Source organism: Buteo buteo, chromosome 16, assembly GCF_964188355.1.
Source record: "Buteo buteo chromosome 16, bButBut1.hap1.1, whole genome shotgun sequence".
Taxonomy (NCBI): domain Eukaryota; kingdom Metazoa; phylum Chordata; class Aves; order Accipitriformes; family Accipitridae; genus Buteo; species Buteo buteo.
The window spans coordinates 30,021,693-30,043,108 of record NC_134186.1 but is presented as its reverse complement, the minus strand read 5'-3'; the positions used below and the strand labels follow the sequence as shown (position 1 = coordinate 30,043,108).

Genomic DNA, 21,416 nt, shown 5'->3' with positions numbered 1-21,416 from the left:
GAAAAGGTTCCCAGGGCGTAACCACGGGAAGCGGGAGAAGGATTTCTGCCAGCGGATTTACCAGGCAGCCACGGCAACACCAACGCTTTCAGGCTAAAGACAAGACACAGGCACTGGTCCCTGTGGGGACAGGATGGACGTGACGATGTCTCATGGGACCGATCCAGCACCCAGCCTGGCTGACTGTGCCTACCTACAGCAGGGGTCCGGGCGGGCACCAGGCTGACAAAAAGGGGTCGGGTAAAGAATTGGGAATAATAGGGACAGTGCTAGGGTGGTCGGACTGGGGAAGAAACACTGGAGATCGGCCAGCCCCACCCCCCAAGGCCCCACGACAGACACCCTCACACATCTGCCTTCATCTCTCAGCATTAAATGATTTTAAAAAAAACTGTATAGAAATCACCACTCTCTCATCATTTTTTGCCTCCAGAGCCCAGCATCAGCTTCACGACTCCCCTCCTGGCTCCAACTTCAACGAAACCTCCTCTCCTCCCACACGTATCGCTTCCCTGCGGGCACCTTGCGGAAAAACAGGCTGTTCCCTCGGCTCATGTTGCCCTGGAAGGGGGAAGATGACCACCGTCGGGTAAGTCAGGGCTGCCCCAAGCCCCGCTGCGTCCACCCCCAGGCCCCGCAGGGCTCCACCCAGTTCTTGCCACGGCTGGGCGGCATCCCGGCGCTGCCCGGCTCTGGCCACTTACCTCCCTGTGCAGCTGGCTCCAGCAGTCCAGCCAGGAGGAGTAGGTGGGTGCGTAGGGGAGGAGACCCCCGGCCAGCCTGGGGAAGGGAAAGGAAGACCCGTGAGGAACTATTTCTACCCAGGGCTGAGCCAGTGGGGTAGGACCCGTCCCCTCTGCAGCCCCGTGCTGGGCTGAACCCCAAAACGGTCCTTTCGAAGCCGGGCTCCCTCCCCACATGTCCCCACACGTCCCCCCAACCGCAGCGCTACCAATGAGGGATCGACCCCACAGCCAGTTTGAAACCTCTTTGCCACCTGGGAGCTTTGGAAAGGCAGTTTGGGGAACCAATCTGGTGCGGAGGGACATGGCCGTCACCCATGCCAGCACCCCCCGGGCGCGGGCTCGCCCTCGCTGAGGGGGTAGGAACTAGCGGCAGACTCACCCACAATTATTAACAGCCATCAAGTTGGAGACCAGCACGAAGGGGTAGGTCAGCATGCTGGCGAAGAACTGCAAGGGAGAGCAGGGCTGGTCAGCAGCGGGCCCCGGCCCCCACAGGGATCTCCCCGCTTCCCTCCACGTGGGGAGAACAAGCCCTAAAAGATCCCCAGGGCCCCCCCCGGGGAAGGGAGCTCTTTCCCGCAGGCTCCATGCAGGGCCAGGCTACATGGTGGCAAGGCCAAGGTTGTAAGCCCACGGGCACGCAGGGTCATGCGGCTCCTCCGCGGAGCATTCTTTCCCCGGGGCAGCGTCACACATGGGGGTACACACCCCCCCCAACACACACAGACGTACGCGCGGGCCGTACTCACTCCAGTGACTGCCTGTGAGTAGCTCTTCATCTCAGCCATAGTTGAGACCTGAGGGAGGAGAAAAGGCACCTTCAACCCCCACGGAGCCACGCTGTCACCCCAAAGCAGGGTCCTGCCCCCCTGGACTGTCCCCCTAGATGCAACCTGGGCCCTCCCGAGCAGGGTGCGGAGCCCGTACCCCGTTTTCCAGCGCGTACGTGTTGATGAGGTAGGCCAGCATGTTGCAGAGCCAGAGCGAAAGGATGTCCCCGAGGAGCCGGGGGATGAGGCCGCTGAAAGAGAAGAGGCAGCGGGAACGTGAGCCCGGGGCAGACCCGGATCCGGCTGCACGGAGAGCTGGGGAACAGCTGGTCGGGAACAGGAGGGAGTAGCCATCCCCCCAACTGCCGGGTTAAGGGGGAACTCCCCACCCTGGGAGCAGGGATGTTAGGACAAATGGTTCAGAGAGAACACGGGCATGGAGGGGAGCTGCCGGAGGGACCCAAAACACCTCCCCAGCCAGTGCTCCCAGGGAAGGGTTACTACACTTTTGCTCTGTTTTAATGTCCCCAGGCACTGGATGTCACCCGCGCAACCCAAGGCTGGTGGCTACGAGGCGGGGGCTTGCCGGATCTGTGCCAGGAATCCCCCCGGGGAGGGCAGAATGGGAAACCATGAGCCCCAGCAATGGCTGAGGTCAGGGCAGAGTGCTTCTCGAGCCCAGCGAGACGGGAGAGCAGAGCTGCGGCGCCGTGACCGAAGCGAGGAGCGATGCCCAAGCGAGGCTTGGGGATTTTGGGGAGAGACCCCCGCTCCCCCCGCCACTGCCGAGACCCCGGTTGTCAGCACTCACGCAAAGAAGCCCAGGACACCCTCTTCTCGGTAAATCGTGGCGAAAGCGCTTAGCGTCCCACTGGGCCGGGGAGGAAGAGAAGAACGCCGTGGTCAGAGGGGACACCATGGGCAGGCAGGCAGCCCCCCACCCCCACAGCAGCCCCGGCCCCCCCTGCCCGTACCTGTACTTGGTCTCCCGGCCGATGAATTGCACCATGCAGCGCAGGGTAATCACTGCGGGCAGAGACAGGCAGCGTGGGGGTCGGGGGGGGGCACAGGGACACTCCAGAGTGGCAGGAGTGACAGACACCCGTCACTGGGCCCACACACCAGCTGTGGCGGGGTGTGGGGGGCACCTACCGTGAAAGGGGTGGGTGATGAGCGTGGCAGCAGAGCGAGCGACCATCTCTCGGGAGGTCTGGGGGAGAAATGGGCTGTCAGGAGGAGGGGCCGGGGGGGGGCAGGTGACAGGGACACAGCAGGTAGAGACCCCAACGGCGCTGGTGTTGTACCAAGCCCCTCTCGCACCCCAGCACCCTCCTCCTCCTCCTCCTCACCTCCTTGAGAACCTGCTCCAGCGAGGACACGGGCTCCTTCTTGCTGGCTCCAGGCTAGAGAGGGAAAGAGGCATCAGATGGGGAACAGACCCCCAGAAAAGGCACCGCTCCCTCCCCACCACCCCTGAAAGGACCCGTCGTCATTCCCAGAGTGGGCTCAGCAGCCCCCCGGCCCCACGTTTCTCCCTGGGGGCAGCACTCGATGGCAGGCTGCCTCTGCCCGCAGCTGCGGGGGCACATGGGAGAAGAAGAGAGAGGGAGAGAGGGAGAAGAAGAGAGAAGGAAGAAAGGGGGGAGAGAGGGAGGATTCACCGGGGAAAGCGGCCTCACACCTACCTCAGCCTGCTCGGCCTCCTGGTACCGCTGGGGAGAAAAGGGCAGGGTTAGTGCAGCTGCGGGGGACGGGGGAGGCCCTGCCAGCACCGAAGCAGTGAGACATGGGGTCTGCGTGTCCCCAGCTCCCGGTGGCAGAGCCCCCCGCCCCGTGTATGTGTGTCCCCCCCCCGTGTCCCCCTCGGTACCTGCAGCACTTTGCCGTGCACGACGGTGCCGATGGCGCTGGAGCAGAGGCGGGGGGTGAGTCCCTTGAAGAGTCCCGCTCTTCCGTCAACCTTCACGATGTGCTTGGCTGGGGACAGCGGGGACGCGTCACGCCGCGGGGGACACCCCCCCCACCCCCCCACACACACACTCGACCACCGTCCCCGCGGGGCGAGGGTCACGGCGGGGAGGGGGGGAGCGGTGCGTGCCGTACCACCGGGGCTGACTTACCGTAAGCAAAGAGACCGGGCAGCTGGTAGACCTGGCGGCCGAAAACGTTCCTCCCCAGGGTGGGCGGCAGCGGCTCGTACCCCACCTGCGGCGGGGACAGGCAGCCGTGGTGGTGCCGCCGGTACCGGCCCCGGTACCCTCCCCGTTACCGACCACCCCCCAGCCCCCCCCGCCCCTTACCTGCACCAGCACCTTCACGTACATGAGGGGCTGCGACAGCACGGTCAGCCCCGAGCCCAGCAGCACCTGCGAGGCCGCGTCCGCCATGGTGCCGCCCCGGCGTCACGGCCCAGAAGGACACCGCCGCCGCCGCTTCCGCTTCCGCCACTCTACCCGGTACTTCCGGCGCGCCCGCCGACCGCTTCCGGCCAGAGGGGGTGGGCCCCCACCGGGTCGCCATGGTAACGAGGGGCGGAGGGGGGGAATGTGTCACCGTGGCGACGGGAGGGGGTGGGGGGCCTGAGGCGTCGCCATGGCAACGGGGCCTGCGGCACCGATGGGGCCTGAGGCCTCGCCGCGGCCTGGAGGAGGCCTGAGGTGACGTCATGGTGACAGGGCCTGAGGTAATGCCATGGCAAGGAGGCCTGAGGTGATGTCATGGCGACGGGGCCTGAGGTAACACCATGGCGAGGAGGCCTGAGGTGACACCATGGTGACGGGGCCTGAGGTAACACCATGGCGAGGAGGCCTGAGGTGACACCATGGTGACGGGGCCTGAGGTGACCGTCATGACAAGGAGGCTTGAGGTGACGTCATGGTGACAGGGCCTGAGGTGACGTCATGGCGAGGAGGCCTGAGGTGACGTCAAGGTGGTGGGGCCTGGGCCTGGAGCTGGATGCCAGCAGCCTGGGGGCAGGCCAGAGGGCTGGGGGCCAAAGGGGAGCGCCCGGGGCGGGGGGAACAGCGTGATGAAAACAGGCGACACCGCGCAGAGGCACGGCTGCGGCGGCACCGCCTTTAATGCCGAGCACAGGCGCAGCAGCGCGGGGCGGCGGGCGGCGAGGCCCTGCCGCAGGCGGTGAGGGGGGGACGCGCCCTGTGCCTGCTGGCAGCGGTCGCCTGCCCTCCCCGCCGCCGGGACGGCTTTGTTTCAGCTCCCGGGGCCGTATCCTGTGAGCAATCACCGGTGACACCGGGGTGAGGGATGCTCAGCGGCGGCCGACGGCGCGACACCGCGCTTGTGCCACCATCCAGCTGAGATCCTTCCGTGGCAGCGTGGCGGCCAGCCCCTGCTCTGGCTGCGCTGGGAAAGGTCACGCTGGAGCCGGTTCTGGGCTCCTCTCCCGCCACACTGCCTCCCGTCGGGGTGCTGGGGAGAGCCGGCTGCCTGCGGGTCCTGGAGGGCCCCAGCCTCGCCTGGGGGGGTCACAGAAGAGGGGTCAGACCCACTTGGAGCCCCATGGGTGCTGGCACCAGTCTGGGACAGCACTGGGGACAAGTGTCCCTGCAGGACCGTACCCTCTGGGACTGGGTGGACCATGCTTGTGGGCCCAGGCTCACCGGGACGCTGGCACGGCTCCAGTAGACAGCATTTGTCCGGCGCAGGGCATTCCTCGCTCTCCGACTCCGCAGCCGCTTCCTCCTCCCTTGCTCCAGCTGCACCAGATGGCAAAGCGGTGCTGGGGCGTCTGCACCCCATGACACCTTGTGCCTCCCCGGCGCTTCATCCCTCCCACCCCAAAAGCAGCGGCACCCAGGGACTCACTGGCCAGGCTGGGCCACAGAGGTGAGCCAGGGACCCGTCGGACACGGAGCTGTCAGAGCCGCTGGTGCTGTGTGGGGGAGACAACCGCCTGCAGCCCCTGCTGGCACCGCCCTAGCTCTGTGGGACGGCACAGCCGGGATGTACCTGGACTCAAGCTCCGAGGGGGAGACGTCACTCCAGCTGCCGCCAGAGCCTGGCTCCCAGCCCAGCCGCTGCCGCAGCAGCACATCCACCTCCGACAGGCACTGCTGGAACTGTGCGATGGAGCCAGCGTCACCACGACCCACCTACAGTGCCAGAACCGGCCTGGGTGCCGTGGTTTGAGCCGCGGTTGCTGGCCCACCTTGGTGGGATCAGGGTCACAGAAGTCGAGCAGGGTGTCGCAGAGGTGGTAGCCCAGGGACTTGAGGTCCTCCACGGTGAAGTGCGAGCTCCTCCCACCTGGAGAGGACAGGGGAAAAGGAAACAAGCGGCAGCTTCCCAACCCCGGGGACCACCCCGCCCGCCCACCAACGCACCCGACACCGTCAGCCCCGGCCGGCAGTGGCCCCTCACCCAGCGTGGAGCCGCCAAAGGCTGCCTCCATGGTGTAGCTGTTAGAGACACCCATGCGCCACATGACGACCCTGCCCGTCCCCGCTTTACTCTTCTGCACCTTGAACTTGCAGCTAGGGAAGGAGAACTGGGGCCAGCCCCAGGGTCAGCATGGCGGGGGGATGTGTGCCCCTCTCCAGCCCCGCAGAGACACGGTGGCAGTGCCTCGGGAAGCGGCATGGTGGCCGCATTCCCCACGTCGCCATCCGGTGTCACCGCAAAGCTCAGCAGGGACGCCACTCCCTGGCTCCAAGAATGGCTTCTGAGTGTCCCACCTTGTCAGGGGCATTTTTGCTCAGCATCAGGGGGAAGACGCGCTGGCACAGCCGCAGCCCGGCCTCGGCCCCGCCACCATCACAACCATACATGAAGACGTTGTTCTTCCGGCTGTGCCCGTGGAAGTCGCAGTAAAGCACCACCTCCCGCTCTGCCAGCACCCTGCGTGCGTCAGGATATGGTCACCGGCACTGCCACAGAAGCGGCACCGTCCTGCTGGCTCCCCACACCCCCACCTCACCTCTTGACCATGGCCCGCAGGTGCCACACGCCAGGGAAGGAGCCGCAGAGCGCTGTCCCGTAAGCCCTGTTGGGGTCGCGGCCCGCCAGGGAACAGCGGGAGTTGCCCACCACCACCCCGTCGGGGTTGAGCATGGGCACCACCTTGAAGACGAAGAGCCGGCGCAGGAGCTGGGCATCGGCGTCGGTGCTGAGGAGGAAATCGAGGAAGCCCCGCATGGCCCAGGAGCCGCCGCTCTCCCCGGGGTGCGCACGGGCGCTCAGCACCACCGCCCGCTTGGCCGCCGCGCCAGTGGGGCTAGTGATGGTCAGCAGGTACACGGTGTTGCCGGCCAGGCTGCGGCACAGCGCCCGCACCGCACAGTACTGTGAGCGCACCGGATCACCTGCCAGCGCCCACAGGTAGCGCTGCAGGTCGGAGTAGGTGTAGGGGTAGGAGTGGGCGAAGAAGCAGGTGTCGCCGTCATGGGGGAAGCGTGCCGTCCAGGAGAGGTGGAAGGCAGCTGGCTTCTCCCCGCCGCTGCCCCGGTAGTAGCGGACGTCGGCCCCGATCCGGCGCCAGCCAATACCGCGGCTCTGGGCATCCCGCTGGGAGTAGAACAGCGGCCGCATGCCCTCGCCGTAGAGGCTCTTGGGCTTTGCCATGTTGGCGATGGTGAAGCGGTAGAGAGGGCCTCGCCGGGTGTTTTGGACGCGGAAGTAGAACCACTGGGTGTGCTTGGCGGTGTACAGGTCCGGCCGCAGCATCAGCACGTACTCATAGGGGCCCCTGCACAGTGGGATGGGCCACACTCCAGCTCCTGGCCACACCGCCGCTATGACTGCACCCCCCGGCCCCTCTCTTACACCTTGACGGCTTTCTGGAGGTTGCCGCTCTCGAAGCGGGATTCAAAGACCAGCGTGGTGTCCTGGGGACCCTCCAAGGGGGCTGCCGGCGAGGAGAGGGGACCCGGGGCCCCGCCTATCCGAGCGCGGGTGAAGCAAGAGCCTCGGGGTGCTGTGGGGGGAAGCCCGGAGGGACGGCGATGGGGGCCTGGGGAGACCAAGGGGGCACCCCGGGGTGCTGCCCGCTCCCCACTACCTGGGCTGAGGTGGTAGACGACAGTGCCGTGCTCCTCACCGAGGGCAGCTGGGGCCCAGTGAGGGCCCGTGGGCTGGCAGAAGGGCTCTGGTTCAGGGGGCACCCACTCTGTGGGGGGTGCAGATGGGCGCTATGGGCACAGCAGGGGTCCAGCACCAGGGTGAGGGGGGGGAACGGCCGGAGCGCTCCCTCACCGATGTGCTCGATGGTCTCCTTGATGACTTCGCACTCGATGGGCCAGCGGGGAGCGGGCAGGGGTCCCCGCGCCGAGGGAAGGGCAAAGAGAGCCCGTGGCTCCCCCGGGGACCCACGGTGCCGTGCCGAGGGAAGCGGCGTGCCCCAGCGCCGTGCAGAGGGGGCTGGCTCCAGCAGCCCAGGGGCTGCAAGGGGACCAGGAGGGGCTGCGGGGGCTCTGGTGCGCTGCCGGCTCCACGACACGGCTCCGGCAGAGATAAGAGGAGCCCAGGCTGGGAGGGTGGGGATGCCCCCCAAAACCACCCCCCACTGCACCCCCTCCATGGCAGAACACAGTTCCAGGCCCTGGGGCAGCACCGACCCCAGTGCTGGGGGGCTGCGGGGGGGCTGCGGGGGTCTCACTCACGGCTCGGCTCCTGCCTGGGACCCCACAGGTAGCTGGGGTCAGTGCTGCCTGTACCAGTTGCCTCGGTGGGGTGCTGCTCCGAGGGGACCCCCGGAGACATGGGGCTCTTCTGCCTGCCCGCCTTCTGGCCTTGGGGAGAGCACCGCTGCAGCCCAAGTGGCTGGGGGGGCCTGAGGGGACGCGTCCCTGCGGCCAGGACCTCGCCGTGGCCATGGCTCACCTCGGAAGTAGCCGTAGTAGCGCAGGTGGCTGCGCATGAAGCTGTCGTAGGGGTCGGGGACCCGCCCTCCGCCAAACCCCCCCAGTCCTCCCTCCGTGACCCGGGCAGCGGAGCACCCCGAGGGCTGCATGGCTGCGAGAAGTCCGGCAAAACCCTTCTCCAGTCCCGGCAACGCCAGGGAGCTGGGACGCGGTCGCTGAGCGACGGGCCAGTGGCAGGGAGGGATGGGGCGGTCCCAGAGTGGAGCTGGGAAAGGAGCCAGAGGGATTTCCTTATCCTGGCAGACGCCCAGGGGAGTAGGGCCACAAAGGGCCCCCACGGTATCAGCCCCAGCCAGGACCACCGTGCACGCCAGCCCCAAACTGCTCCCGACCTCCTGCTGCCGCGGCAGGGGCAGGGACAGCTCCCGCTCAACCAGACGGCACGTCCCAAACTGCTACAATTTATTGGACAACGGTCAAGTGAAGGGCTCTGAACTGTACATCTGTAAAAAAAAAAAAGAGTGCGGCCGCGCCTCATGTGCTCGACGCGGTTTTCCTCCGCTTCAGCCGCGCTCGCCAGTCCTCTGGCAGCGCCTCGAAGTTGGCGTTCCTCTCCGCCATGCCACTGCGGGGATAAAGCGGGGTGTCAGCACCCGGGTGGCACAAGGTGACAGTCCTCCCCCACCCTCACGTGCCTCCCCCCAGGGCCGGAGATTCAGATCCCCACTCTGCCTCTACAGGGGACAAGGAAACGTTCCCCCTGAGGTGGAGCTGAGCTGGGCAGCATGCCATGGAGAAGGGCTGCCGATGCCGGGGCAGCCTCCCGGGGCTCGTACCTCATCAGCTGCTGCTGCTTCCACTCCTCGATGCGCCGCTGGGCAGTGGTCTCCCGATCCTCCTCGCTGGAGCTGGAGTTCTCCTCCTCATCCAGCTCCCGCTGGATACTCTGCCACTTCTTCACCAGCGACGGCATCTTCGTCTTGCCCTTCTTGCCCTGCGCCAGAAACGCAAAAGACCGTGGTGAGGGCGGCTGGAAAGGGAAAAGAGGGCGCCCGGCGAGTGACCGGCACAAGAGCACCTGCCTACCTTGTCCTTCCGCCCCTTCCTTGGCTTCTCCTTCTCTGGTGGTGGCGGCGCCTTGGGGGCGGGAGGCGGGGGTGTCTGGGGGGGCGGTGGAGGAGGTGGCTGGTCGGTGGTGCCGGCAGCGGGCAGGGCTCCTCGCGCCGGGGCCGGTTGCACGGCGGCAGCGGCCAGGCTGACGGGCGCGGCGCAGTCCGAGTAGCTCATGACGGAAGGTGCGGCGGGCGCCGTCACGCCCAGGTAGCCGGACTGCAGGCCCAGCGCGGCGGGCTGAGGGCCGGCGTGGCCCGGCGCGATGCGGAGGTTGGGGCGGCCCTGGATCTCGCCCTGTAGCCGCTGGCGCGGCCTCAGGGAGGCGAGGGGCACGGCCGAAGGCTGGTACTTGCCGGCGGCCATCAGGGGCTGGCTGTAGATGACGGGGCAGCTGCCGATGGTGGCCGTTCGCTGCATCAGCCCCGGGCTCATCTCCACGGCTTTCCTCTTCTGAGGCTTGGTGGAGAGCAGCGGGGCCGGGCTCGGTTCAACGGCACCCTGGAAGAGAGTGCCAAGGTGAGCGCCGAGCCAGGAGGGACGTGGCCCCAAGGTGCGGCTGAATGAGCACCCTTCCACGACCCCTACCCGCGCCGGACACAGGGCGGTGGGACTGGCCGAGGTCCGGCTTTGCCCGGCTGCCAGCACCGCCGCTCACCTGGCTGCTGCTGGCAGCTGGGCGCAGGAGAGGCTTCAGGGGAGCGTCTTCCTCCGTTCCTGGGGCGGGCGGCTCCTCGCCCCCCTCATCTTCCATCTCCACTTCCTGGATCTCACCGTCTTCTCCGGGAGGTGGGGGCGGCGGGGGCGGCGGCGGAGGCGAGTCCGGTGGAGGCGGAGGCGGCGGAGGCATTTCCAAAGGCAAGGGAGGTTGGAGGACCGGGACAGAGGACTGAAGCAGAGTCCAAAATGGAGTGAGCGGCATGAGAGACGTAGCAGGAACTTGGCCTGAGAAGGATTCTTTACAAAGGGAGCCTGAAGAATACATATTGACACAGGCTTGAAAACCCACGCTACGGACCGCGCTGCCTGCTCCTGCCCGCTGCCTCCCTGCCAGGGCCCTGCCTGGGAGCGGGCAGGCAGAGCTCATGCCACAGGCTTGACCGACGAGCTGCATGCCGCCTTCCCCGGCGCCGCTGTGATGCCTAAAACCGATGGGGACAGCTCGGACGCGGGAGCGGCGCTCGTCCCGGCTTCGCTAAGGCCCGGGGAGGGAGGCCAGCACCACCACGTACTGCTCTAGCGCTCGGTGGGGCCCCCCCAACGCCCCGCTTCGGGGCCAGGACCCCCCAACTGCAGCGACCCCCTCCTCCCTCGTCCCCGTTCCCGCCCCTGGCTGTACCTGTGGAGCGCTCGGCGGGGTCCTCGGCGCGCTCTCCTTTGTCTTTTGGAGGTGGTTTAGGAGGACCGTCGGCTTTTCTGTCGGTGCTCCGCTGTCCCTCCTCTTCGTCCTCCCCGTCGGGGAACTCCCATTGCGACTCTCCTGAGCGCTCGTTAACATAGAAATAGCGTCTATGCTCCCTAAATCACAAGAAAGAGAAGGAGGCTTTAGATTCCCTCCCCCGCCACCGACACTCCGAGGCGGGCCTGCCCACGACAGCGGTGCGCTCTCGCAGGGAAGACCCTCTGCGGCAGGGCCGCCGCTCTCCCAAACGCAACAAACAACTTTGAGGACAGAGGCAGGAGAGGCCCGAGCCGGCTCGCTCAAAGCTATTTGCATTGCTGGCTGCATGAACGTCGCCCTGAGCCCCCCGCTCCGAGGGAGGGGAGGGCTGAGAAAGCAGGCCAGCGTGCAGCAGAGCGACGTCTCGCTAGCATCGGGACTTTCAGCCGCCACCTTGGCTGAAAGTCGCCCTCCAAGAAGAGGCACCGGGGAACAGCCCAATGGAGAGAAGCGGCTGCCCCCCTACCCCGTGGTGCGTGGAGGTCGCTTTTATGATACTCTTGGTGTCAAACACACAGTGAATGCTAGAGAGAGGGAGCGGATCTGGGAGCTGAAAAACAAAAGAGCAAAGATTTCAAACAAAGGAAAATTAATCAAGAAAGCCAAATAGACAAAGAAATGTTTGGGTCTGACCTGCTGGCAGGAGACAGAAATCTTGTTCTTCGTTCCGTCGATGAGTTGAAGTTTGTCCTTTGTCAGAGCTGTTGGTCAGAAGAGGTGATCCAGAGATCCTGCAAAGTTCACAGAGCTCTCGCATGCGCGACCCCCCAGGCCCGCCCTCCACAGCGCTTTACACTCGCGAGAGTGAAAACCAGCTCTGTCCGATCAGGGAATCAGCTCCGTCTCAAAGCACTGAGCACTCCGTTTGGATCCTCCAGTTTGGTGGCTGGCCCAAACTCTGCGAGTGCCGGACGTTTCTCTGCCTGCCCAGCACTGCTAACAGAAGCTGCTCTCAGTCTCCGAGAGGGACGGCGCCACGTCGTCGGGTGGTGATGGTCACAAATCATGTCTGAGATGTCAGAGATGAAAGGTGAGAAAGGTAGGAGAGCGCGTACCTGTCCCAGTGGCAGGACCAGCCTTTAGGGGTGGCGTTTATTTCGTATTGTTTTAGCTGTTCGGCTGCGTCTTGGAGTTTGCGTTTGAGGTAGTTTCCATTGAGAGCACCTTCTCGCCAGTCTGCAATGCGGGTCTAGAGGGCAAGAACCGGGGGAAGCCGTTGAGGGAGGCTGCAAGCGGCCCTCGGGACAGGACTCGAGGTCCGGGAGGCTCCCTTACGGCACGGGACTCGGGGGGGCCAGGAGGAAGACACCGCCTCCGCGCAAAGCCATGCTCTCCCCCCGCCGAGGAAGGGCCCTGCAGGAGGCGGGCGGGTGGGCACGCCGCACGGCGCGGTGCGGTGCCGCCGCGGCCACGAGGTTCACGCAGCACCGGCCCTCGGCGCTCGAACGGCGGACAGTATTTGATCCGCTTCGGAACAGAAGGCCGGAGCGAGGGGCGAAGGCTCGGTTACCTCTGTCTGCAACAGCAACATGTGGAAGTTGGAGATAGATTGTCTGTTGATGCCCAGGAACTCCAATTTACTAGTCAGAGTATTTGCCAGCTCTCCGATCTGAAACTGCCAGGGAGAAAGGGGAGAGTAAAGAGCCGCCCTCGGGTAGCGTCACCGGGTGGCTGCAGCCTCACGGCTCGAGGCCTTCCCCGGCAAACAAGACTCTGGACAGCCAGCGGCCCCTCAGCCTGGTGGGACTGGGACGTGCCACCCTGAACGTGTGTGCGCCTGTCACCCCCTCCTCGAAGCCCCGCTACCTCCTGCGCCCCAGGGAGGGGGTTGCTGTGGGGTGGCAGGACGAGACCTCCTCTGCAGCTGCGGGAGGTGCCAGCGAACCCCAACTCCTTTGTGCGGACCTTGCCCTACTCCCAGCCACGGCTCCCGGCACTTGCCAGAGCGGTCGCCGCTCTGCACCAGCTGAAGGAGGGTACGGGCTCGGTCTGCTTCGGTGCCCCAGCTCTGGAGTTACAGCAGAGCAATCGCCAGGGCGGAAAGCATTAAATCTAATACTTCAACCGTTTCCCAAAGGAAATGGGCCAGGATATAATTTCAGGCTTCATAAATCACCCCTTTCCGGAGGAACTAGCTGGAAAGCATAGGAAAGGGGTAACAGCTCCGGAACTCCCAAGCGGAGACAGTATCTATGCTAAGATTCAGCCCAGCCCACAGCAACCACTGTTACTCAACCCCAGCGTCCTGCGGGAGCAAAACCTCCCATTGGGGCACTGCACGGGGACATGGAGATCACCCGTGTCAATCCCCCTGACTGAGGGGCCTGTGTGAAAGCACCTACAAGCCAGAAAACAAGAGCAGAAACGGGGTGGACGCCTGCAAGCGGCATCATGATTGCTTTCAGGGAAGGCTCTAAAAATTTCTTTTTTCCTTCACTCTTTGGAAGAGGCTTTGGAAGATCCCCAAAGCCGACAATGCAGTGTCTGTCTCCAGAGAGGAGGACGGGCCAGACAGACAGGCAGCACTAGAGAAGCCTGAGGCAGGGAAACAATTCCCACGTTAACGTGGCTACGGAGAAGCCAGGGAAGATCCCACAGCAGAGGGTGACTTCGCAGCGGAGGACCCGGCGGATCTCCTGCAAACCAGAGATCCGGCAGAAGAGAGATTACCCCAAACCGATGAAGCAAACGGTACCAATTACCCAAGGAGACGGCATTCCTCCAACAGCTCTAAGGGGATCCTGCATGGGAAAGCACCACGCTACAGCACACAGTCCGTCACAGAGCACCGCCAGTACCAGGAGAAAAGGGGACAGCAAATGTGACAGCTTAAAAGGCTTTCGGCAGCCATCTGGGGTGCAGCAGCCAACAAGCGTGGTCCTGCTGCAGGCTTTTTTTCCTCTTTTTTTTTTAGATAAGTTGAATTTAAAAAAATCAGACAAGCCTCATGCAGATGCTATGCTGAGGGAGGCACAGTGGTTCTGGGCAGGGAACATCACATCTCAAAACTCTGCTAGAGTTCTTTCACGGGAGAGATGCTAAATCTGTCATGAGGACAATAACGAAGCCCTTCCCTTTCACGCTGGAAAAATGATTAAGTGGTGGGAAACGAGGGCATGGCTGGAGGTCAGCTTTCGCTGCCGGTTTCCACCGGGGTTCTACCACGAGCCGGCGATTCCCCATCCATAAACCATCTGGCACAGGGAGGTGACAACATTTGCTAACAAAACGAAATTACTCAGGAGCCAAATTTAATGCTGCAGGAGATCACAGGGTAACGAGTGACTGGGGAATCAAAAGGACAAATGGAAAAGATCTCCCCTACCACTCTGCGTAATCATCACCCAGAGCCTGTAGCTCCGCATGTCACTACTACGGCTCAGGAAGGGGCTCTGGGAATCGTTCAGCTGCAGCCAAAAAAGAGCAAACCAAGGCTCGGAAGAGAAAATATCAGTACTGAAGCCTGAGCCTTTTTCGCAGCATCAGTATGATGCTGCAGAAGTCCCCAGGGCTTCCCCAATTTGCATCTAACAACTTCAAAAAAGTAATGCCAGGGGAAGGGCAGAGCAATAGGTACCGGCAGCCTCCAGACACAGAGAGATTACGGATGAGGAGTCTTCAGCCTGGAAACGGGACGACTGAATGGGCACGTGCCAGAGGACTGTAATACCGTTTTTGGTGAAAAGAAAGTCAAGACAAAAGTGTTTGCTCTCTCTCACGACAAGTCCCTGGGCTCAGTCTTTATGCCCCCCACACCCCCCCTTTTATTTGGGTTTTTTACAACACTTTCAAGCCTTTGCTGCTGGCTCCTGCTGGAGACAGGATACTGGGCTGCAGAAATGCTGGCCCAATCCTGCACGGCCATTCTTTCACAGGGCCAGGGCAAGCTGTTCTCGCAGCCACAAAGGGACCTGAGGTGTAGAGCTGCAGCAGGGCTACGGTGCTGTCCCGCCGGCAGCATGGGAGGCGGACAAGGTCGCTCCAGCTGGGGCAAACCCACAGCCCAAAGCTCAGGTGTCCCCTGGGCAGAGGTGGCCGAGGGAGCCAGCACGTCCCTCTGCACTGCCGGTGGCACAGCAAGCCCCTGGGAGAGCCACGAACTGGCCGGGGCCTGGGGAAGCGGCCGAGCGCCTGGCCACGTCCCTTACGCGAGCTGGGACGGATCTCAGACACACACCTCTGCATCTCCGTACCTTTAGGTCCTGCTCTTCCTCTTCTATTTTTGGTGCCCCTTGGGCTTTTGCTTTCTCCTGGGGCTCCTCAGACTCTGCCTCTTTGTCTGAAATCGCATCAGCTGCTTCTGTGCTCGCCGCTGCAGGAGAAGAAATGACAGGTCAGCCCTTCTCCCACCGCTGCCACGGCGCTGCCAACAGTGGGCTGGAGACACCGTGCCGGGGGGCCAAAGCCGCTGCAGGAGAGGGCAGGGAAGGAGCTGGGCCTCTTTCCTACAGGAGCCGGCGATGAGAGCCTGAAATTAAAAAGGAGAGAGGGTCACTGGCTCTGTGCTTTGATGGTGGGGGTCCTTCCAGAAGGACGGCACGGGAAGTGAATTACAGCTGCTCCAGCACAAGGACAGGAAGGAGGAACAGCGTGGAGCACAGGGTTCAAGGAAGCGTGAAGAGAGCTAACCACCAGGCAGGCAAGCGTTAAACTCCAGCGGTTTAATAACTTGTCAAGAAAAAGTATCGGGTATTAAATAAGTTGAGACCATTGTCAAAGACCGAAGAGCTCCCAAATAGTTGTCAAGACCATAAGGTTTTGCCTCTGCCCCATCACAGAGCAGCGGTGACTAATGCACTGTCCAAGCGACAAATTCCAGGGAGGGAAGTTTTGCGAGGGACTCCTAACAAAAGCCCTTGGGGGGGTAAAAACCCCACATTCCTGGTGTGTCCTGGCGCTGAAGGGCAGGACAGTTCCCTCAACCACCCTCCAGCAGCACGGTGCTCAACTTTTAAAACAGGTTATTTTGGAGTAACAGCTTCCTCTTTCTCAGGTAAGCAGGAAACCAACACTGCTGGGAAGAGCTGGCTCCAGGGACGTTTTGCCCACGGGCCTGCGAGGCACAAGGGAAAACCCTCCAGCAAAATCATCCCGCAAAGAGCCACCCCAGACAAACAACATCACCGACTTAACGCCAGGCCTGCCATCCAGATCACACCTCTGCCTGAAGCAGACGCGTGTTAAAGACCACATCAACGCCATTTTGGGGAAGGGCACTGTCTCCCACTCCAGCACAACAACGCCTGCTCTGGGCTCAGGGCACTTTTGTACCGTTTTTTCCTGGGAAAAGCAGTTGTCTCTCATTCAGCCAGCTTTCTGCGCCAGACGGGCTGCCTTCCTCTTTGCCACGAGGCAGGCAGCTGGCCTGAAGCCTCGTGCCAGGGACTGGCACATCTGGGAGTCCCGGGGCCGCCAGGCACAGGCTGTTCTCTCAAGCGCGCTTCGGGAAGCGCAGCTCTGGAGGGACTGGGGAGGATGGGAGGGTCGGTACAGGTAGCGAAGCACGGGCTAACAGCCGCAATTGTGCCATTTCCCCCGAGGCAATAAATTTATATGATGCTCTTCAACATCGGATGAACTACCCTTAATGTATATTTGACAACAGTCTCTGAAAGACCATGGCTGTACCACTGGAAAGCAGAGTGCAAACAGGAATGCGAGCTCTGCCGAGGGGCTGTTGCTCCAGCAATGTATCGTGGTATCAACCCTTACGTGAACCACATCTTCCTGGCAGCGGGGTCCTGCCTTACGTTTCCCATGCACCAACAAGCGTGGAGCCAGAGCGGCTCTTGGGGAACACCTCACCTGCCTGAAACTTGGCGACCGTTACCAGGCAGCTTAGAAAAAGAACTTGAAAAGAGGAAGATGACAGTTTCTCATGTACTACAGTTTGGATTTATAATGTCGGGAGGAAAGCGGAAGGCGGTGGGATGTGAAGCAGCCATTACCACGCTTCTGCGTTCCTTCTCCTGCTAAAGCGTCGAGTACGGGCACTCTTCTATTTATTTTCCTTACAAAAGTGTTGAATATGGGCACCTCCCTGTTTTCTCTTTTTAATTAGGATAAAGAGAATCTGGCAGATCATCAGCTTAACCCCACGCTGCCCTGAGCCTGCAAGACTGGCACTGCCAGCCTGCGACACTGGTGACAGCCACCCCTCTGGGCCTGTCCCCTGCCTGGCACACATACTTCACCACCCGCCCGGCTCCTCTACGCACCGCGTGGGGCTCCAGGCGCCCTGTGCATCTTCGGGGAAAGGAGACCCCGGCAGGAGAGGGCTGCGGCCTTTCCAAATACCTGCTCCTCCCTCCGAAGGGAGCCTTTCCAATTACCTGCTTCTCCTGCTTCCGGGCTCTCCCGGCCTGTTTTGCTGGAGCCTCGACTCGCGGATTCGGGGCTGGCAGCTCCGACAAACAGTTTCCATTTCCCTCGCTTAGAGGCCAGCCTGCGGGTTGCATCCTGCGAGGCCGACTGGCTCCCGTCGGAGAGCGGGCTGGAGCCCGAAACGCTGCCATCGCCTTCCTCCAAGGCACGCAGCTCTGCCTGCCAAGAGACACAACAGCGAGCGGCACTTCAGGGACCTGAGCGTCCCTCGAAGAACAGCCACGGTTACGAGTCACCCGTGAAAGAAGAGCAAACAGCTGCTCTAACCGGGGCACCGCGTTAATGGCAGGGAAGACGGGGCGAGAGTTTGCCAACAGCCACTGACTCATCAGCACAGCGTCCACATGAAGCTGTGGCTGATCAGCCCCCAGATCTATATTGAGCCCGAGCCCGTATAGGATCAGCATGGGAAATGCAGGGTCACTCTCCCAGAGCAGACAGGAGGACAGAGATGAAAATGTCTGCTGCTCCCGGTTTATTCCCAACTATTCCTTGGCTGCACCCGCGGCCTCGTTTCAGTGACAGAAATTTCCCCCTTACCTTCTTTCTCTCCAGCACCATCTCCAGCTCGAGGGTATCTTGCTCCTCCTCTTCCTCAGCGCTCTCCCCCGACTGCACCACGCTGCACAGATCCTCCTGCAGCGTGTCTTCAAGGGGATCCCTGCTGGGCTGTGGCTCTTCGGGGGCGGCCGCCGCCTCTTCTGCTTTTGCCTCCTCTTCCGGGGGCGGCTCAACCTCCTCTTTGCAGATCACCTTTCTCCTCCAGCGCTCCTCTTCCTCCTTCACCACGTCGGGCAGGAGCGGTGCCAGGAGGGCTGCAGCCACCCCCTTCTTCTCCTCCTCGCTGTTGGAGAGGGCCTGCACGCCTTCGTTCACTTCCTGCGGGTCAAGCGCCGCGTAAGCTTTCCGGCAGCAGCCGTGCGAGCTTTCCGGCAGCAGCCGCCGCTCCCTGCCCCCTCACCCCAGCCCTACGTCTTCCCCAAGCAGTGAAGGAGACCGCAGCCCGCAGAAGAAGGAGCCCAGGTGGCCCCTTGTGCTGACAGGGCCCTTTTTTGGGCTGCGAATGGAGCGACCCACCCGCTGCCAAGGAAGCCCAAAGGGGCGCCCCTACAAGCCCCAGGGCAACCAGAACCCGGTGCTCGGCCCATCCGACTGACCTTCTTCACCTCCCGCTTAGTGAGGCTGGCCCCACGGCCGACGCTGCCCGGGGCGGCCCCCTTCTCCTGGGGGTACAGCTCGGCAGCTGCTACAAAGCTGCCATTGGCGCCTGCCACGGTGCTGCTGAGGAAGAGGAGAGGGAATGAAGGGCGGGCTGGGGGACAAAGCCCCATCGTCTCCCCTCGCAGGGCTGGGGGTCTCTCCCACCTGTGCTGGTAGTGCTGCAGGCCCTGGACCTGCGTCGCCAGGTACTGCGGCAGCTCCCAGGTCACCTCGTTGCTCTGAGTGTTCCAGTAATAGTAGCAGCCGGTGTTCTCGTCCCACACCTCCTGCCAGTCGCCCATTTCCAGCTCTCCCACTGCCGGGGGGGGGGACAAGGACAGGCCATCAGCCCCAGGACATGCAGAGTCTGCGTCCCACCGCCAACCGGATTGGTTCCCCGGACTGTTGTCACCCCCCTTTTCCCAGCGTCAACCGCTTGTCACCGCCCTCAGCTCCCTTCAGTGAGCAAAGTAGGGGACAGAAGCCCCCCCCCGGCCCAGGCCCAAGACCCTGGGTGAGGCGCTCACCTCCCGCCAGCGAGCACTGGGTATCGTACTGCCACTCCGGGGCCGGCGCAGATCCCGCGCCATTGGCGGTGCCCGAGGACTGGCCCGAGCCCGACTCCTTTGGCTCCGGGCGGGGAGGAGTGGGGGGTGGCGCGGAAGAGGCGGCGGTGGGCTCGGCGGGCTGCGGAGGAGCCGTGATGGCATCGATCTCCTGCGAAAACAACATCCCGACACGATCCTCAAATCCCAGGGGAGGCAAAAGCGGAGTCAAAACATTTTATCGGCAGAGGACGACGCCTTGGACCATGAAGCTCCCCTCCGCCCTCTCTCCCCAGAGCCGCACTAACCGCCAGGAAGTTTGCCAGCGTGCTGTCGATGTCTGCCGAATTATTGCCATTCGCGTCCGCGGAACGGGCAGACTTCTCCGGGGTTTCGCCCTCCTCGTCATCGCTGTCTGCGTAGGCGCCGAGCAGACACAAACCTCCTGGCCGGGGTGGGGGGCAGAGAGGAACAGCGGACCCTCAGCGAGGGGGGAGGCCACGACGCAGCACATCCCGCCGCAGCACATCCCGCCTCGGAGAAGTGGATCCCACTCCCACCCCCACCCCCTACCCCGCCGCGACTCGGGTGGTCCCGCCGTCACCCCGCTAATCCTGCGAGGGGGGAGCAGCCACGAGCGTTCAGGGGATAAACGCTGCCCCTCCTTCTTCAAAACATCCACGGGGATATCTCCTGACCCCCAAAATCGAGGGGGGGTGCCAGCCCCCCAACCACACTGGGAATGGGTAATAGCCTCCCCGGGGAAAAAAAAGACTGACCGACCGAGCAACGTTAGGAGGAAAAAGCAATTCCCCACCCCTGAAAAAAGAGACTTGGGGGGAGAAAATATCGTATTCTGCCTGCAAACAACAGAGGGGGGAGTCACCGCACCCCAAAATACCAAAGTTTTAAATTGTTAAATTATTTAATGCTGAATGTTAAATTATTAAATTGATGTCGGATTTATTTAAGAGCTAACGATGGATAACAACGGTAGTGGCAAAAAAAAATCACCTCCTCCTCCCCCCAGACAAAAAAAAACCCACACTGGGCGGAAAAAACATCTCCAACCCCAAATTTTTAAGTCAAGAAATCACCTCCCCTTCGCAAATCGCTTCAGGGGCAGCAGGGGGGTGAACTTTTCCATCATACCACCGCCTCAAAAACAGGAAAAGGGGGGAAATAACCCTGCTCCCCCCCAAAAAAAAAGAAATGAAGTGAGGGGGGGCGATCACCCTGCTCCCCCAGACCAAAAGCGCGTAAACGTGGAAATCAATTTACCCCAACAAAAAATGCGCTTAAAAAGGTACACCCCCCACAAAAAAAAATAAAAAGGGGGCACCCCCCCCCTAATTTTTTTTTTTTTTTTTTTTTTTTGAGGGGGGCTTCATACCTGTGGGCTTGACAGCGGGGGGCGGCGGGTTGGGAGCGTTGCGGGGGGGCTCCGTTATCGCTTCGGGTTCGTCTGGGAAGGGGGGGGGAAATCGTTAAAGAAAGAGGGGGGGGGGCTAGAATTGGGGGAGGCGGAGGGGGGGGGGGGCCGCGGGGCGGGGCGGAGCCCCGCCCCGCGGCTCCCCCCCCCCCTCCGCCTCCCCCCCCCGGTATCGCCACTAGGCCGCGCCGAGGCCTCCACTAGGCCGCGCCCCGCCAACAAAGCGTCCCCCCCCCGCCTCCCGCCGATTAATTACCCGGCTCGGAACCCGATTCGGTGCCTTCGACCGGTTGTACCGCCGCTTCGTCCCGGCGGGGTCCGGGAGGAGAAAGTTGAAGGATGGGCCTTCGGCCCGGAGCGGCGCGGGATTTTTTCCCCATGGCGGCGGCGGCGGCGGCTGAAGGCGCCTCAGGGCTGCGGCCGCGCCTGCGCGGTAGAGGAGGGGAAGGGAAAGGAAGGGCGGGGTCGGTGCGTAGCGCGTCATGGCGCCGAAAGGGGCGGGGCGGAGAGGGAGCTCCGCCCCTCCCTCCCGGGTTGGAGCATCGCCCCGCCCCTCGGGTTTAGGGCTCCCGCCTCTCCCTGGATCCTATAGCTCCGTCCCGCCCTATAGCGGGGTGCGGGTCCTGGATCCTACAGCTCCGTCCCGCCCTATAGCGGGGCGCGGGTCCTGGATCCTACAGCTCCGTCCCGCCCTATAGCGGGGTGCGGGTCCTGGATCCTACAGCTCCGTCCCGCCCTATAGCGGGGCGCGGGTCCTGGATCCTACAGCTCCGTCCCGCCCTATAGCATGGTGCTGGTCCTGGATCCTATAGCTCCATCCTGCCCTGTAGCGGGGTGCTAGTCCTGGATCCTACAGACCCGCCCTGCCCTATAGTGGGGTGCTAGTGCTGGATGCTGTAGCTCCATCTTGGCATATAGCTGTAGCCCTGTCCAGCGTAATGCTGCTCCTAGGGGTCTATAGCCCCTTCTC

At 63.0% G+C, this 21,416-nt stretch overlaps 3 protein-coding genes across 13 annotated transcripts; all 3 read right to left on the bottom strand.

Annotated features, from left to right (window-relative positions):
• Positions 1 to 357: 357 nt before the first annotated feature.
• On the bottom strand, positions 358 to 3,974 carry MTCH2 (mitochondrial carrier 2). The gene is made up of 13 exons (XM_075048456.1): positions 3,817 to 3,974; positions 3,637 to 3,721; positions 3,387 to 3,493; positions 3,202 to 3,228; positions 2,866 to 2,919; positions 2,669 to 2,726; positions 2,491 to 2,542; positions 2,328 to 2,387; positions 1,674 to 1,767; positions 1,496 to 1,543; positions 1,126 to 1,193; positions 705 to 780; positions 358 to 561 (listed from the first exon to the last, which is right to left on the bottom strand). The coding sequence occupies exons 1-13, from the start codon at positions 3,901 to 3,903 to the stop codon at positions 475 to 477; spliced, it is 903 nt and encodes a 300-aa protein (XP_074904557.1). The 5' UTR covers positions 3,904 to 3,974; the 3' UTR covers positions 358 to 474.
• Positions 3,975 to 4,038: 64 nt separating this feature from the next.
• On the bottom strand, positions 4,039 to 8,647 carry AGBL2 (AGBL carboxypeptidase 2). 9 transcript variants are annotated; one of them, XM_075048406.1, is made up of 12 exons: positions 8,354 to 8,647; positions 8,134 to 8,262; positions 7,727 to 7,912; positions 7,533 to 7,640; positions 7,298 to 7,448; positions 6,453 to 7,220; positions 6,211 to 6,373; positions 5,685 to 6,023; positions 5,486 to 5,595; positions 5,342 to 5,408; positions 5,137 to 5,232; positions 4,039 to 4,992 (listed from the first exon to the last, which is right to left on the bottom strand). In XM_075048406.1, the coding sequence occupies exons 1-12, from the start codon at positions 8,481 to 8,483 to the stop codon at positions 4,594 to 4,596; spliced, it is 2,646 nt and encodes an 881-aa protein (XP_074904507.1). In that variant the 5' UTR covers positions 8,484 to 8,647; the 3' UTR covers positions 4,039 to 4,593. The 9 variants fall into 9 exon arrangements, with proteins under 9 accessions (XP_074904507.1, XP_074904504.1, XP_074904500.1 ...); XM_075048403.1 differs by lacking the exon at positions 8,354 to 8,647 and having other exon boundaries at positions 5,095 to 5,232; positions 5,685 to 5,782; positions 5,897 to 6,023; positions 7,727 to 8,145; XM_075048399.1 differs by lacking the exon at positions 8,354 to 8,647 and having other exon boundaries at positions 5,095 to 5,232; positions 5,685 to 5,782; positions 5,897 to 6,023; positions 7,298 to 7,640; positions 7,727 to 8,145.
• Positions 8,648 to 8,779: 132 nt separating this feature from the next.
• FNBP4 (formin binding protein 4) lies at positions 8,780 to 20,858 on the bottom strand. 3 transcript variants are annotated; one of them, XM_075048391.1, is made up of 17 exons: positions 20,703 to 20,858; positions 20,408 to 20,479; positions 19,323 to 19,459; positions 18,997 to 19,186; positions 18,635 to 18,785; positions 18,427 to 18,547; positions 17,810 to 18,148; positions 17,218 to 17,428; positions 15,079 to 15,197; positions 12,396 to 12,500; positions 11,941 to 12,074; positions 11,519 to 11,616; positions 10,784 to 10,962; positions 10,103 to 10,333; positions 9,421 to 9,945; positions 9,171 to 9,328; positions 8,780 to 8,959 (listed from the first exon to the last, which is right to left on the bottom strand). In XM_075048391.1, the coding sequence occupies exons 1-17, from the start codon at positions 20,824 to 20,826 to the stop codon at positions 8,869 to 8,871; spliced, it is 2,985 nt and encodes a 994-aa protein (XP_074904492.1). In that variant the 5' UTR covers positions 20,827 to 20,858; the 3' UTR covers positions 8,780 to 8,868. The 3 variants fall into 3 exon arrangements, with proteins under 3 accessions (XP_074904492.1, XP_074904494.1, XP_074904495.1); XM_075048393.1 differs by lacking the exon at positions 11,519 to 11,616 and having other exon boundaries at positions 10,103 to 10,416; positions 18,427 to 18,550; XM_075048394.1 differs by lacking the exon at positions 11,519 to 11,616 and having other exon boundaries at positions 10,103 to 10,416.
• Positions 20,859 to 21,416: the final 558 nt, after the last annotated feature.

Excerpts from the sequence above, each read along its gene's own strand:
- MTCH2 (XM_075048456.1), bottom strand. The coding sequence starts at position 3,903 with ATGGCGGACGCGGCCTCGCAGGTGCTGCTGGGCTCGGGGCTGACCGTG. Across the intron at positions 2,920-3,201 it reads AGGAGGCCGAGCAGGCTGAG|CCTGGAGCCAGCAAGAAGGA; the intron begins GTAGGTGTGAGG and ends TTCCCTCTCTAG. Across the intron at positions 562-704 it reads GGAGCCAGCTGCACAGGGAG|GGCAACATGAGCCGAGGGAA; the intron begins GTAAGTGGCCAG and ends TCCCCCTTCCAG.
- FNBP4 (XM_075048391.1), bottom strand. The coding sequence starts at position 20,826 with ATGGGGAAAAAATCCCGCGCCGCTCCGGGCCGAAGGCCCATCCTTCAA. Across the intron at positions 17,429-17,809 it reads TGGTGCTGGAGAGAAAGAAG|GCAGAGCTGCGTGCCTTGGA; the intron begins GTAAGGGGGAAA and ends GTCTCTTGGCAG. Across the intron at positions 10,963-11,518 it reads TTTCTGTCTCCTGCCAGCAG|GGAGCATAGACGCTATTTCT; the intron begins GTCAGACCCAAA and ends CTTGTGATTTAG.
- AGBL2 (XM_075048397.1), bottom strand. The coding sequence starts at position 8,051 with ATGGAGGGGGTGCAGTGGGGGGTGGTTTTGGGGGGCATCCCCACCCTC. Across the intron at positions 5,409-5,485 it reads CCCTCGGAGCTTGAGTCCAG|CACCAGCGGCTCTGACAGCT; the intron begins GTACATCCCGGC and ends TCCCCCACACAG. Across the intron at positions 4,993-5,094 it reads GGTCCACCCAGTCCCAGAGG|GCGAGGCTGGGGCCCTCCAG; the intron begins GTACGGTCCTGC and ends TGACCCCCCCAG.